This window comes from Rattus norvegicus, chromosome 6 (assembly GCF_036323735.1).
Source record: "Rattus norvegicus strain BN/NHsdMcwi chromosome 6, GRCr8, whole genome shotgun sequence".
NCBI classification, from domain to species: domain Eukaryota; kingdom Metazoa; phylum Chordata; class Mammalia; order Rodentia; family Muridae; genus Rattus; species Rattus norvegicus.
Genome location: NC_086024.1, coordinates 104658004 through 104671403, shown reverse-complemented (window position 1 = coordinate 104671403; position 13400 = coordinate 104658004). Strand labels below are relative to the sequence as shown.

General features: G+C 50.0%; 1 protein-coding gene across 2 annotated transcripts; it reads left to right on the top strand.

The window, feature by feature from the left end:
• The first annotated feature begins 1588 nt into the window (after window positions 1–1588).
• Window positions 1589–8008, top strand: Zfp36l1 (zinc finger protein 36, C3H type-like 1). Of its 2 annotated transcripts, XM_063261577.1 has the most exons (3): window positions 1589–2063; window positions 2686–2883; window positions 5186–8008. In XM_063261577.1, the coding sequence occupies exons 2-3, from the start codon at window positions 2827–2829 to the stop codon at window positions 6143–6145; spliced, it is 1017 nt and encodes a 338-aa protein (XP_063117647.1). In that variant the 5' UTR covers window positions 1589–2063; window positions 2686–2826; the 3' UTR covers window positions 6146–8008.
• The last annotated feature ends 5392 nt before the right edge of the window (window positions 8009–13400 follow it).

Here is a 13400-nt window from a genome sequence, read left to right as displayed (position 1 = left end):
GAGTCTCTGGAGCCTCGCGGCTTGGCTCAGGCTGGCTGGGTACCTGCGGCCTACCTGCGGGTCTCCGGCCTCTGCGCGGGCCTTGTGTCCTAGACGCAGGGTTAGCGAAGGGTTAAGGAGTGCTCCCTCCCCCCACCTCCCTGGAAAGTCCCCTAAATGACGTTGCAACCCGACAATTAGAAAAAAGAGTTTAATTATAGAGACGGGCTCTGGGAGCAGGAACAAACCCGGGCGGTCGGCGGGGCGGGTAAACAACCCGGGAGCGCGCCGCCCGCGGAGCCCGCGCCCCGGGAAGCGGGGGAGGGGAGGCCCAAGGGAGCTGGGAAGGGGTAGGAAATTCGAGGAATCGCCTTTCTTCTTTGAGAGAGAGAGAGAGAAAAAAAAAGAAAAACAACAAAATTACTTAGGCAGTTCGGAGTGTCCAAGCCCGCTCCGCCGCCCCAGGGACAGCACCACCGGGCGAGGTCGCCCCTCCCCGGTCAGAGTCTCCCGCAGCTGAGCTCCGCAAACACTCGGGAGTTTAGACCAGCCGGGCGGGTCGTGCGGAATGAAAAGCCGAAATAGCTTCACATCAGGACTCAGTCTAACCTTGTGGTTTTAACGCACCCTGTTCTGTCCCGAAATCTGGAACTCATTACCTCATCACCGAGAAACGGCACGAAATCCGCGCGCACACATCAACCCCCTTGGAACTGGGGAGGGGACCGAGCAAACATCCCTTTAAAAAGAAACCTACAAACCCGAATGATTTAAATTAAGGTGGATGGAAGTTATTTCCCTTCTTGCCGCTTGCCAGATTTCAAGAAAAGATGAAAAATGGGAGCGGGGGAGGGAAGCAACCGGCGGCTGGACAGCAGCAGCACCAAAACCCAGGGGCAGCAGCCGTGTTAAAAATGGGGGAGCCATCAATTCAAGTCACTGGAGACGAATCAAGCAGAGACTCCGCGGGGAATTAATGTTAGGCTCGTGGGCTGCAGCAAAAGTCGTGTTTCGCAAAGTTAAAAGAAAAAAAACTTGTTTCTAAAACAGTTGTGATTTGGATGGTTTCCCTGGGTTTGCCCAGAAGCTGGCGATAAATAAAGTTTTGTTTTTTTTTTTAAAGTGTGCGTGTGTGTAAGGGGTGGTGCGCCTCGAACGCTCCGCTCCGCCCGCTCCGTCCTTTCCAGAGAAACGTACTTGTAATGGGGTGACCTAATTACATCGCAATGGAACTCGCTCGTAGCCACTCGGCTCACCGGGTTTCATAACAGACCCGGCGGCCTCGAATGCTGGGAAGAAACGTGCGAGGCCTGGGCGGCGCGGCCCGCGATTTCCGCCCGGGTCTCCACTGCAGCACGCGAGCCTGTGCCGGTGGGAGGCAGCCAAACCTAATAGTAAATAAACACATAGTTCGCGGTTTTAAAGGGCGGTATAATTCATTGAAGGCCATTGGGTTCCGTGGGTCTTATTGCTTGGCACCCCCAAACAGGGCATAGTGACAAGCCATATGTTCCGTTCGCGTGGGGGCGGGAGAGCAGCAAGAAGTTAAAAGTGTCGCTTCCCCCACCTCTACCTTCCTTCTTACCAAAGTAACTTCTTTCCCCTTGTTTTTAACATTCGGGGATGTGTGGAGGAGGTAGCCCGAATTCAAAGCGCGCGCGGAAAGTGACTTGTTGCTCTTTTATTTTCAAGGGGCGCCCATGAAAATCTGGATTTTTCTGTAGTAGCAAGTTTAAAGATCGGTTGTGTGAACGAGACGCCCCAACTAGGTCTGTCTAAAAGAATTCTGCCCAGGCAGTGGTCTAGTCCACGGTGCCCCCACCCTACCGGGCCAGCGCAGGCTGCGGGCCAGCACGCGTGTACACGAGCGCTGCGCGCAAAATCCTGCTGCTCTCGCCCCCGCCAGGCTGGGCTCTCCGGGAGGAAAAGTTTCTCTGGTCACCCCTACTTCTCTTTCCCATTGGTGGGAAACAACAAACATAAAACTCTTGACTCGAACATTTGGGGTGCTCCGCATTCCTAAACTCCTCTCCCGGCTCGTTTTGCGATGGGTAGCCGGGTGTGGACAGGGAAGTCAGGAGACGGTAAGTCGTGCGGGAACTTGGAGAAGTTTCAAGGGACACTAGCTCAAGATGGAAACCGCAGCCCTGGCCCGCTCGGGACCAGCTTCAGCTCCTGCTAGAGAAAAAAAGAGTAAGAGAGGAGAGGAGAGAAAGGGGGGTTGGGGGAAGAGAGTCGAGCCCGCCTTCCAACCCTTAAAAAAAAAAAAAAAATCAACAAACACAACAACCAGAACTCAGAAGGGGGTGGAATGAGTGATGTCACAGAGCCGAGCAGCGAGGCTGACAAAGGGTGGGCCCCCCTCCCCCTCTGCCCGGCTCGGCCCAGGGGAGGGGCGCCCCCAGAGCCCGGGAGCGGAGCCCGCGGACTCGAAACTTTTCCTCTTTAAGAAAAAAAAGTTTTGCGCCGCTCCGAGTGCTTTTTTTTTTTTTCCGCCTTCTTTCCTCGTCTCCCTCCCCCTTCTTCCTTTTGAAAGTTTCTTTCCTCCCTCCCTCCCCCTCCCTCCCTCTTGACCGCATGGCTGATTCAACCTCGGTGTCAATCAACTTTTTTTCCACCTCCTCTTCTTCATTTAAATAAGTTTAAAGCTCCTCCTTCCACCCTCCCAACCCTCATATCTTATAAATTGGGCTTTGCTCGCCGCAGCCCGGGAGAGTCAGAAAGGCGAGGGGCGCCGGGAGCAGGCGTGTGGGACTCCTGACCGGAGAGCCGGAGGCTGCGCCTTCCCCGCACCGGGACCTTCACGACACAACAGATCCTAGTCCTTGCCCCGTGCGAACGCCCACGATGACCACCACCCTCGTGTCCGCCACCATTTTCGACTTGAGCGAAGTTTTATGCAAGGTAAAGTAGGGCGGAGCGTTGGCTTTTTGAAAGTTTCTCTTGGGCTTAAAGAAACTAAAAGTTTGGGTCTGGGGAAACAGCGTAGAGGGAGTGAAGGACTCATTGCTTGTGTTTCCCTCCATGGTGAAGGAATTTGGTCATGTCGTCCTCACTCCCAAGTTTCAGGTCCCAGGTGAAGTTCTATATGAATTCGGGGAGCAAAGTTCTGGGCGACTGCTCCAGTTTGCGGGGCAAGGAAGTGCGGAACAGTGGTTAGGATTGGGACAAATTTTGAAGGGTTCTTTTCTGCATGGTGCACCGCTGGAGCTGGGGTAAGCGGATGGGTTCGGCTTCACGGTGTGCACTCTGGGTTTTCTGTGCCCGCTGGAGGTGTTCGAGGTTACTCAACACCTTTTGCTAGCCTGTGGCGTAGGGGTCTCTAGGAAAAACCAAGACTTAGGGCGGTATGTGACTGGGAGAATTTTCTTGTCTGCTTTGGGAGGCTAATAGGTAATGCGGCGAAGAAAAAAGACCAACTTAAGGTTCAAAAAGATGTAGGCAAAGTGACTCTGTAGTGGAGTTTGTCCGCCCCAGCTGAACTAGGCTTCCTCCGCGAGAGCTGGTCGATCATGCTGCAAACTTTGGGCTGAAAGTGTTTGCTTACCTGTGTGTGAGGCACTACGGTTCGTTGACTAAGGAATAGGGGAACAAAATGCTGCCAGACCTCAAGTTCCCGCCAGTTAGGATTTAAGAGGGCCAAAATGGGGTAGTTTGCCAGTCAGGTTTTCGGAAAGCAAAACAAAACACAAACTTTTAAAACCGTAATGTTCCAAGAGTGCGGTTGAAATGTTCAACTCTGTGGATGTTGTTAATTTTTTACCCACTCTACATCCCCCAACCCCCCAATTTGAAAGGCTGAAGCTGCTAGGCTACTTTTAATTGCTGAACTGTTTTTGCCTTCCCTTAAACACGTCGGGTCATGTTGCTCTCTTCCTAGCTTGCTGCTCCTGTCGATGCAGCTGCCAAGGCCCCAGGGCTGCAGGGTTGGGGTGCAGGGCCTTGCCGGAGCAGTAGAGCAACATCAAAACTTTGCATTTTCGGCTTCTTTCCCTCCCTGCGTTTTTCCAAGTCTGTTTGCCCCGGCGGCTGCCTGAGCTAGGCAACTCCATCCTTCTCGTCCCTGCTGCCCGCTCTTTGATCTATTTCTCTTTCTTTTGCCCCCTCCCCCCGCAGGACTTTTTAAATGAACCTCATTGTTGGGAACCGGCTCTCCTCTGGGTTCCTGTAATCCGCTCGGTGGGGTGGTTGCGGTTACAGGGTTACCGATTCCCGATCCCCTGCTGCTGATCCTAAGGGACTAACTTTAGAATTTGCACAATGACACACACCCACATGTGTCAGGGGCCTGGAGATAACTTTCAAGTTTCCTACCCCCACTCTTTCTAAATCTTAGGTCGTTTGAGCAGGTGACTAGGGTTTGTCCTGTCCCTGCTCACCTCCCCCCACCCCTTCAACACACACAATTGACTGAGTCGTGGAGTGTGTGTGTGCTGGTACGTTCTCATCTGCACTTTGGTTCAAGATTAAACACTGGAGCTCTTATCCAGACCTCTCTTGCAGCCAGGAGACCAAGTGCAAAGGCATCTTTCCAGTGAAAGGGGGTGGGGAATGCTGGGAGTTGTCCCTCCCAGGGTCTGGGGTACCCTTCCTGAAGCTTGGGGGCCATGCATTTGTGTTTTCAGACACCATATAGCCTTCTCCCCACATCCCAGACTAGGCCCTTCTGAAAGGAAGGAAAAAGTGCAGTTTGAAGACCTGTTGCCAAAGGAAGGGTACATTTGTGGAAGAGGAAATGGAGTGTGGGGCTAGATTTTATGTGTGTGGGGGTGGGGGGAGGGGATGGCGGGTAAGCAGGGACTGATTGAGAGAGGATTTGGCTCTGGTGCTTAGTCTTCTAAACTTCTAAACCTGGTTTACCTGATTCTGTTAGGGGAAGAAAAGTTAGAGGGGACTGTCTTGTGTGAAAGATTCTGAGTTAAGGAATGTTTGAACCAGGGCCTGGATTTTCGAGTGAAAAAATTGGCTTTGGGGGTCAAGCTGCGTATCGGGTCAGCATGGAGCAGGTTGAATACGTAACTTTTTTTCTTCCACACAGGGCAGGGTTTTGTAGTTTCTTATGAGCAGTGCCAAAATAAACCCCAGGTGGCTCCTTTTAGAGAGACAGGCCTATCAGATGAAAGGTGCTGTCCTTTGTGGACACCATGCCCTGACCTCGTGGATGTCCTCAGTCACTCACCGGTCCTTTTCTCCCCCCTCCCTCCAGGGTAACAAGATGCTCAACTACAGCACTCCCAGTGCTGGGGGCTGCCTGCTGGACAGGAAGGCAGTGGGCACCCCTGCTGGCGGGGGCTTCCCTCGGAGGCACTCGGTCACTCTGCCCAGCTCCAAGTTCCATCAGAACCAGCTTCTCAGCAGTCTTAAGGGTGAGCCGGCCCCGACCCTGAGCTCACGCGACAGCCGCTTTCGAGACCGCTCTTTCTCCGAAGGGGGCGAGCGGCTGCTGCCCACTCAGAAGCAGCCTGGGAGCGGCCAGGTCAACTCCAGCCGCTACAAAACGGAGCTGTGCCGCCCCTTCGAAGAAAACGGTGCCTGTAAGTACGGGGACAAGTGCCAGTTCGCGCACGGCATCCACGAGCTCCGCAGCCTGACCCGCCACCCCAAGTACAAGACGGAGCTGTGCCGCACCTTCCACACCATCGGCTTTTGCCCTTATGGGCCCCGCTGCCACTTCATTCACAACGCCGAGGAGCGACGCGCCCTGGCGGGGGGCCGGGACCTCTCCGCTGACCGTCCCCGCCTCCAGCATAGCTTTAGCTTTGCTGGGTTTCCCAGTGCCGCTGCCACCGCCGCTGCCACGGGGCTGCTGGACAGCCCCACGTCCATCACCCCACCCCCCATCCTGAGCGCCGATGACCTCTTGGGCTCACCTACCCTGCCCGATGGCACCAATAACCCCTTCGCCTTTTCCAGCCAGGAGCTGGCGAGCCTCTTTGCTCCTAGCATGGGGCTGCCCGGGGGAGGCTCCCCCACCACCTTCCTCTTCCGGCCTATGTCCGAATCCCCTCACATGTTTGACTCTCCCCCCAGCCCTCAGGATTCTCTCTCGGACCATGAGGGCTACCTGAGCAGCTCCAGCAGCAGCCACAGTGGCTCAGACTCCCCTACCTTGGACAACTCAAGACGCCTGCCCATTTTCAGCAGACTCTCCATCTCAGATGACTAAGCCAGGGTAGGGAGGGACCCCCTGCCTCCTTCACCTCTCCACCCTGCACCCCATCCCATACCTTCACCTCCCCACCCCCTAACTTTCCTTCAAACCCTACATTCATACATTTAAGCTCAACCCCTTTCCCAGAACCTTGGTATGTTACCCTTCCCCCAACATAAGGACAAGTCAATTTGTTGGTAGCTTCTGGCTTGAAAACCCCCTCCCTCCATTTCATAGCCCACTTAACCACGCATAACAGAGTCCCATCTTTGTCAGTAGATGCCTTTTTTTTCGGCTTAAGCCTTAAGTGCCAAATCACAAAAGAAAAAAAGCAGTAACCGTTTACAGAAGCAACTTAGTGCCTTGTAATCTAACTTTGTCACTGTGACTACATTACCTCTTCAACGCCAGGGGGCACCCGTGGGCCTCCCAGAGCCTCTGCCCGTGGGGTTTGGGGGCGGGGGAGCGGTGACCCGCAACCAGCAGCTCCCTCAGCTGGCCACACAAGTGCACCTTCCTTTCAGTCTCCCGCACATTCTTCCTCTTCCTTGTAGATACTTGCCTCCCTCAGAGAATTGTTGCTGGACTTGGGGGGGGGCGGGGGTTTGGGTGGGTGGGGACCTATTTTGACATTCAAAACCTTTTTTTTTCCCAGCTCGAACCCCTGTTGACTAATCTTGCCTGGGTTTGTGTAGGTCTCCAGGGACAAAGGTTGAACAAGTTGGACGAAGGTTTTGACATAAGTGGGACTTTGTGATTTAATTTCTTTTTTTTCTTTTTCTTTCTTTTTTTTTTTAAGTGGGGAGGAAGGGGAAACTAGATGGACTATGAGAGACTTGATTTTGGTGCTAAAGTTCCCCAATTCATATGTGACATCTTAAAAATGACAACAAATGAGAGAAAAGCTAAAAAAAAAAAAAAAAAAAAAAAGAAGAAAACCATGTAAGGGGTGAGCAGTAATGGTATTCATTCCACATACAATATCTGTGTAAAACAATTTCCTGTAGACGTAGCTTTAATGGATTTTGCTCTAGAATACCTTAGGTCTACCTTAGAGCCCTCACGCCATGCTTTTGTCCCTGGGTTTAAACTTCATCTAACTTTCAGAAATTGGAGAGCAAAAATGTTGCTTTATCACTGCACATCAATATAAAAAAGCTTATTTAACTTATCAAGACGTATTTATTGCCAAACTATGCTTTTTTTTTGTTAATTTTGTTCATATTTATCGGGATGACAAATCCATAGAATATATTCTTTTATGTTAAATTATGATCTTCATATTAATCTTAAAATTTTGTGACGTGTCTTTCCTTTTTTTTTTCCACAGTTTTAATATATTATTCTTCAACAACATTTTTGTAACTTTACACTTTTTTTTGGTTATTTTATTTTAAAAAAATGAAAAATTAATTTAAAAAAAATGCAAAAAACTGTTGGATTATTTATTTTAGAAATTCTCCCCTTTGTGTTGGACTGCAAATTGAGTTTCTTTCTCCTTAGGCCTTTCACAGGTAGGACTGAGAATGTATAAGTTCTGTGACAGTACAGAAGGAAAACCACCATTTATGTATAGCTTCTAAAAGGGAAAACAAAAAAAAAAAGAGAGAGAGAGAAAAACCCTTTGAATTCCATGTGCCCATCTCAAGACATTCCGCTTGCAGATTTGAGGTTCTGGACTCCAGGTTGGAGTTTTCCGATGTTGATGTAAACAACTGGCACACACATAAAGATGAATGTAATTATTATTCCTCTTGCTGGTCACTACCGTCGCTTTCTATTTCTCTTTCTTTGTGTGAATTTATTTAAAAGAAAAAAAAACTTTTTGTAACGACTATTTGCAGTTTAAAAATCAATAAACCCCGTTTTTTCAAGAAATGATTTGTCTATAGGTGTTTTTCCTCGTGGGTGGGTCTGATGCTCCTTGGGGCATCGAGGAGGCTGGTCTTTCATCCTTAAAGCTTAAACCCATAGCTTTGGATGTTGATGCGTTAAGTTCCGCTCAGCTTGGGTGGGGTGGAGGGAGGTCCTGGGTAACCTGTGTGTCCTTGGTTGCTTTAGGGAGCTATAGCAGGCACATCCAGGTTTCCCACTGGGGACTTCCTTTGGGGGGGTATGGTCAGGGTGCTACTGAGAAAGGTATAGCCCATGCTGGGCTGACTGGCCTGGATCAAATGCTTCAAGCTCTCATAGGTATTGGTCTCACAGGCACTAACCAAGGCAAGGTCCTAGCGTCTACTTCCCTGAACGGGTATGGGAGGAACCACCAGGATGGGAAAGGACTGTCTGCACCCGGACTGTAAAGGGAAGATGGAGATTAACATAGACTAAGAGGAAATCAATAGTTCCCATCACAGTAGCTGCTATACCTCAGGTGCCATGAAAAATAGGGAGGTGGTAGGGTCTCCTTGGTCAGAAATTCAGCCAGGCCAGTTGTGGCACATTACAAGATTTGCTGAAGGAGGCTGAGGCAGGAGGATCATGAGACATCCAGCCAAGATCAGGGAGCCACTGCAAAGTGATCCCCCCTCCCCCTGTCTTTGTTTTTCTGAGACAGAGTTTCTCTGTGCAGTCCTGGCTGTCCTGGAATTTTGTAGACCAGGCTGGCCTCAAACTTAAGAGATCCGCCTGCCTCTGCCTCCCGAGTACTGGGATCAAAGGCTGTGGCCTCAGTGCCCTGCTGGAAAGTGATTCTTATGAGAAAGGAGGGTCTGGGAGAATTTGAGTCTTGGGGAGAGCAGAGATAATATTTGAGCCCCTGGCTTCTTGCACTTAGCAAGTTTTAAGGGTTGAGCCATCTCCTCTACACTACTGGCCTCCATAGCTAGATCTGCTGCAGACACTGTCCAATACTGAATGGATTACCAGTATTCTCTGGACACGTCCCTATCCAGAAGTTATCCAGGTTACCAAGTTACCTTTTGGCAGGGGTGTGAGGTAGAAATATGGGGACTATTTTCTTTTCCAGGGCAGGGGCTGATTGGTACAGGAAGAAAAGAGGCAGCCCTCTTGCTTGGGGCCTGGATGAACCCAGGCTTCTCATTCCTTAAGAGGGGAAATTGTGTGTGTGTGTGTGTGTGTGTGTGTGTGTGTGTGTGTTTGAATGGGTAGTGATGACCTTCCATTCTGATTAAAAGCAAAGACAATTAGTTAACCACCTTGAACTCATTCTCTGTAGCTAGAGAGCCTGTGGTGGACATCTAATTCCTTCTTTCATGACATCATAAGTAGGGTGCAGAGGGCACTTGCAGCCACCCTGATTATCCTCCTCTGGAGTCAGTCTCTGGAGTTAAATAACAAGGAAATGCATTGAATCCAGAAGGCCCTAGAAGGGTGGAAGGCAAAGGGAGCCTGGGGAAGCTGGCTGTTTGCAGACCCTAATTCCAAACCCTAAGTGTTTCCACGAGGAACCCAAGGCTTTAATTTGTCCAGGCCAATAGCTTGATTTCCTACCATCTAGAACTGAACTGGAAGAGATGAGCCTGAAACTACTTAGGAAAGGAAGCAACAGCTGTTCAGCCCCAGTGTTTCCCAGGTGTATTAGAACGGGCCTTGGCAGGGGCCCTCAGCACTAGGCCCCCAGAACATCAGGAAATGTGGTTTCACAGATGGCGGGGGTTAAACCCTGCAGTGGGAGCTGAAAGTAAGGTCCACACAAGGATCTGTGTCCCTGAAGACTAGCTCCTGCTCTGATTGCCTGGGTACAGATCCTACCCCTGCCCAGGATCTGGGTTATCTCCAGCTTATACAAGATCTCCTTTGTGTGGGCAAGGCCTCAGGGTTGCTGTCTCTACCAGCTTTCCTCTGGAGCAGCTCAAAGCAACGAGCTGTTTGGGCTACTGACCTCTCCTCCTTCTTCTCCTTCCCCTTCTCCTTCTCCTTCTCTTCTCCTCCTCTTCCTCCTTCTCCTTCTCTTCCTCCTCCTCCTCCTTCTCCTTCTCTTCTTCCTCCTTCTCTTCTCTTTTTCCTTCTCCTTCTCCTCCTTCTCCTCTTCTTCTTCCTCTTCCTCCTCCTCTTCCTTTTCTTCTTCTTCCTCCTTCCTTCTCCCTCTCCTCCTCCTCTTTCTCTTCAATAAGGTCTTACTATGTAACTTTAGCTAACCTGTAACTCACTATGTAGATCAGGATGACCTTTCCCGGTCTTGATTCCTCATTATCAGAAGGAAGGTAGAGGCCTATTGGGCTTCAGAAATGTAATTGGATCACAAATCCCTGGCACTTTAGTAGATAGCTTTGTGTGTTTGTGTGTTTGTTTGTGTGTTTGTGTGTGTGTGTGAGTGTGTGTGTGTGTGAGAGAGAGAGAGAGACAGAGACAGAGACAGAGACAAAGAGAGACAGAGAGTGCGAGCAGAAGAATGTTTCTTTTTTATTTAAGGTGTATGAGTGCATGAGTGCCACAGTGTGCATGTGGACCTCAGAGGACAACTTGCAGGAGCTGGTTCTTTCCTTCCACTGTGTGGGTGGGTCCTTCAGGCTTAGCCACAAGACCCTTTGCCCACTGAGCCATCTTAGCAAGCCAAACCACCTGTCTTAAGGGTGACTGGCGATTAAGGGGACACACAGTAGCAGCAGCTTTCATGGATACCAGGCAGTATTTTTAGGACCTTAGTGTCAGATGCTCACACTGATGGCACGGAGGAAGTTCCACAGAGTCCCAGTGACATTTCATGACTGTGATAAAAGACCCTGACAGAGAGGTGATTTAGGGAGCAAGAGTTTGTCTTAGCTCACAGTTCCAGGTTGTAATCCATCACAGCAGGGAAACCAAGACAGCAAGAATTTAGGACCTAGTGAAAGTACAGCCAAGAACAGAGAGAGATGAATGCATACGTGTTTAATGTTCAGCTAGCATTCTCTACTGTTGCACTGTCCAGGATTCCCAACCAGGGAATGACGCCTCTCGATGTCTGCCTGGGTCTTCTGGTGTCAGTTAAGGCCATCTAGACAGTCCCTCACAGGACACCTGTGGGCCAAGCCATCTAGACAATCTCCGTCTCCGAGACTCCTCTCCTCTGGGGTTCTAGGTTGTATCAAGTTGACAATTAAACTGACCGTCACATACAGCATTTTGCATGGGAGAAGTGAGAAGGTCTCCGGACCCGAACTCAGGCTCATTAGCAATGTCATGGCATTTTATCACTGTCCTGTGGAATGTCATAGGCTGCTGCACTGAAGTCACTGGGCACAGTCCCTGGCATGAAGTAATGACAGATGACCAGGGTCAGTTCCTGTCTCCCTCACCCTTGGTGGTGAGCTGCAGAAGCCGAGAGGCACTGGCTGGATTGGATGACTCTGCACACACCTTCCCCCAGGGTCATGAGCTCATGGCCCATGAAACTCTGGATTGGCATGTTTGGAGAAGGGTGCTGGGAGGAGGGAACAGGCCATCCCCTTGGACTTTCCCCTTTCTACCTGCTGTGAGGTGGCTTCTGTTAATGATCAACAGACCAAAGGGTGCCCTGGGTGTCTCAGGGAGTTGGCTCTGAGCCCTTCTTCCCTCAGGGTCTCCCACCCCTGCACGTAGCCAAGCATTTAATCATGTCTGGCTGGCCTGACTGGAATGCTACCTGAGTTCAGGGGGTGAGGTGGCAGGGAGGTCAGCAAGGCTCCTGTTGCCTGCTGGGCTGCCTTGCAGATGGTCCCCGGCTGAGGCCTGCAGGTACAGAGAGCTGGGAACAGGGCAAACACCTTGGCCTGTTCTTGAGGTCAGGTTAGCTCTGAGGCCTCCACTCTTTGATGGGTAATGCTTGGGTAAGAGACACCTGGCCTGAAGGCCTGCATTGCTCTTTGGAGGAGTCCCAAATGGGAACAACTGAGCTCCTATCTGAGAAACTAGTTTGGGGGAGCAGAGCAAGGGGTTGCTTGGGAGTTGTTGCTGATCAGTGGAGGAGGGTATCTCTTCCTTGTGTAGCTTGTTTGTACTTGTTGTGAAATGTTGGCAAAGCGTTGGTCTCAAGGTACAGGGCTATGAGTGACGGCCATACCTGTACTATCCTATCAGCTGGTCGTGCAACAAAAATAAATATTGGCAATTGCCAAACCTAGTGTCGTTTTCTTTCTACCTGGACCTGGATCTCTCTCTCTCTCTCTCTCTCTCTCTCTCTCTCTCTCTCTCTCTCTCTCTCTCTGTGTGTGTGTGTGTGTGTGTGTGTGTGTGTGTGTGTGTGTGTGTGTGTGTGTTTTAAGCCAGGGTTTCTCTCTGTTACCCTGGCTGCCTTGGAACTTGCTCTATAGACCAGGCGGGCCTTGTACTCAGAGATCTGCCTGCTTCTGCCTCCCAAGTGCTGGGATTAAAGGTCTGTGTCACCACGGCCCCTGGATCTATCTTTTTCTTCCAGATATATCTTAGGGGGCAAGAGCATGATCACAGGGGGCAGATTTCATTTCTTCTATTCCCGGAACAGCAAGTGGGGAAGGAGCTGTTTCTGGAGTCAAAGGAACCTGGGTTCAAGATACTCTTCAGCCTCAGGACCAGTCTGTAGCCTTAAGCCAAAAGTTAGAAAGCAGTTTAGGGCCCAGTTTGCTACATGTTTGAGGTCAGCATAGGCTGCAAGAGACCCCAAGTTAAAAAATGAAGGAAAGGTGCATACAGTATGAGTTCATTTGTAAGGAGTTGGAGACTGGGCAAAAGGGGTCTATGATAAGACAGTAAAATCCATTGAGCTGTTCTGAAGACATGAGTACTTTATCGTATTTAAATTATACATCAAAACAAAAAAGGGGCTAGAGTTATAGCTCCGAGGTTAAGAGCACTGTCTGTTCATACAGAGGACCTAGACTCAATTCCCAGCACCCTCATAGTGGCTCACAACCATCTGTAAGTCAAGTTCTGGGGGATCCAACAGATATGCACACAGTTTACATACGTGCATGTAGGCAAAAATCTTCATGCACATAAAGTAAAATAAATCTAAAAAACGTTGTAATTCAAAACAAAAATCCTGTAAGTTTGATCTGAGTGCTAAATAGTATGCATAAGTAAGTAAATGAATGAATGAATAAATAAATAGTTTCAGTACCGGGCTATAGGAAACTAATAAATTGTGGGTATTTTTGTAACAGCAACAGCTACAAGATGTTGGTAGCTCTGTGATCCCCCTTTTATGGGAGAAAGAAATGGGCTCAGAGTAGGAGAGTGACCTGGCTGAGGAGGGGGTTTGAAATACCCGACTGTCACGTGTTGCTTCTATAGGAACGTTGACAGTAATGTGGGGGCATGGAAGTGGACTAATTAGTAAATGCAGCCATCCACAACAGAAATTAATTTTCCC

Bases quoted from the DNA above. Each gene is read 5' to 3' on its own strand.
- Zfp36l1 (XM_063261577.1), top strand. From the start codon at position 2,827: ATGACCACCACCCTCGTGTCCGCCACCATTTTCGACTTGAGCGAAGTT. The intron at 2,884-5,185 runs GTAAAGTAGGGC...CCCTCCCTCCAG, and splicing joins TGAGCGAAGTTTTATGCAAG to GGTAACAAGATGCTCAACTA.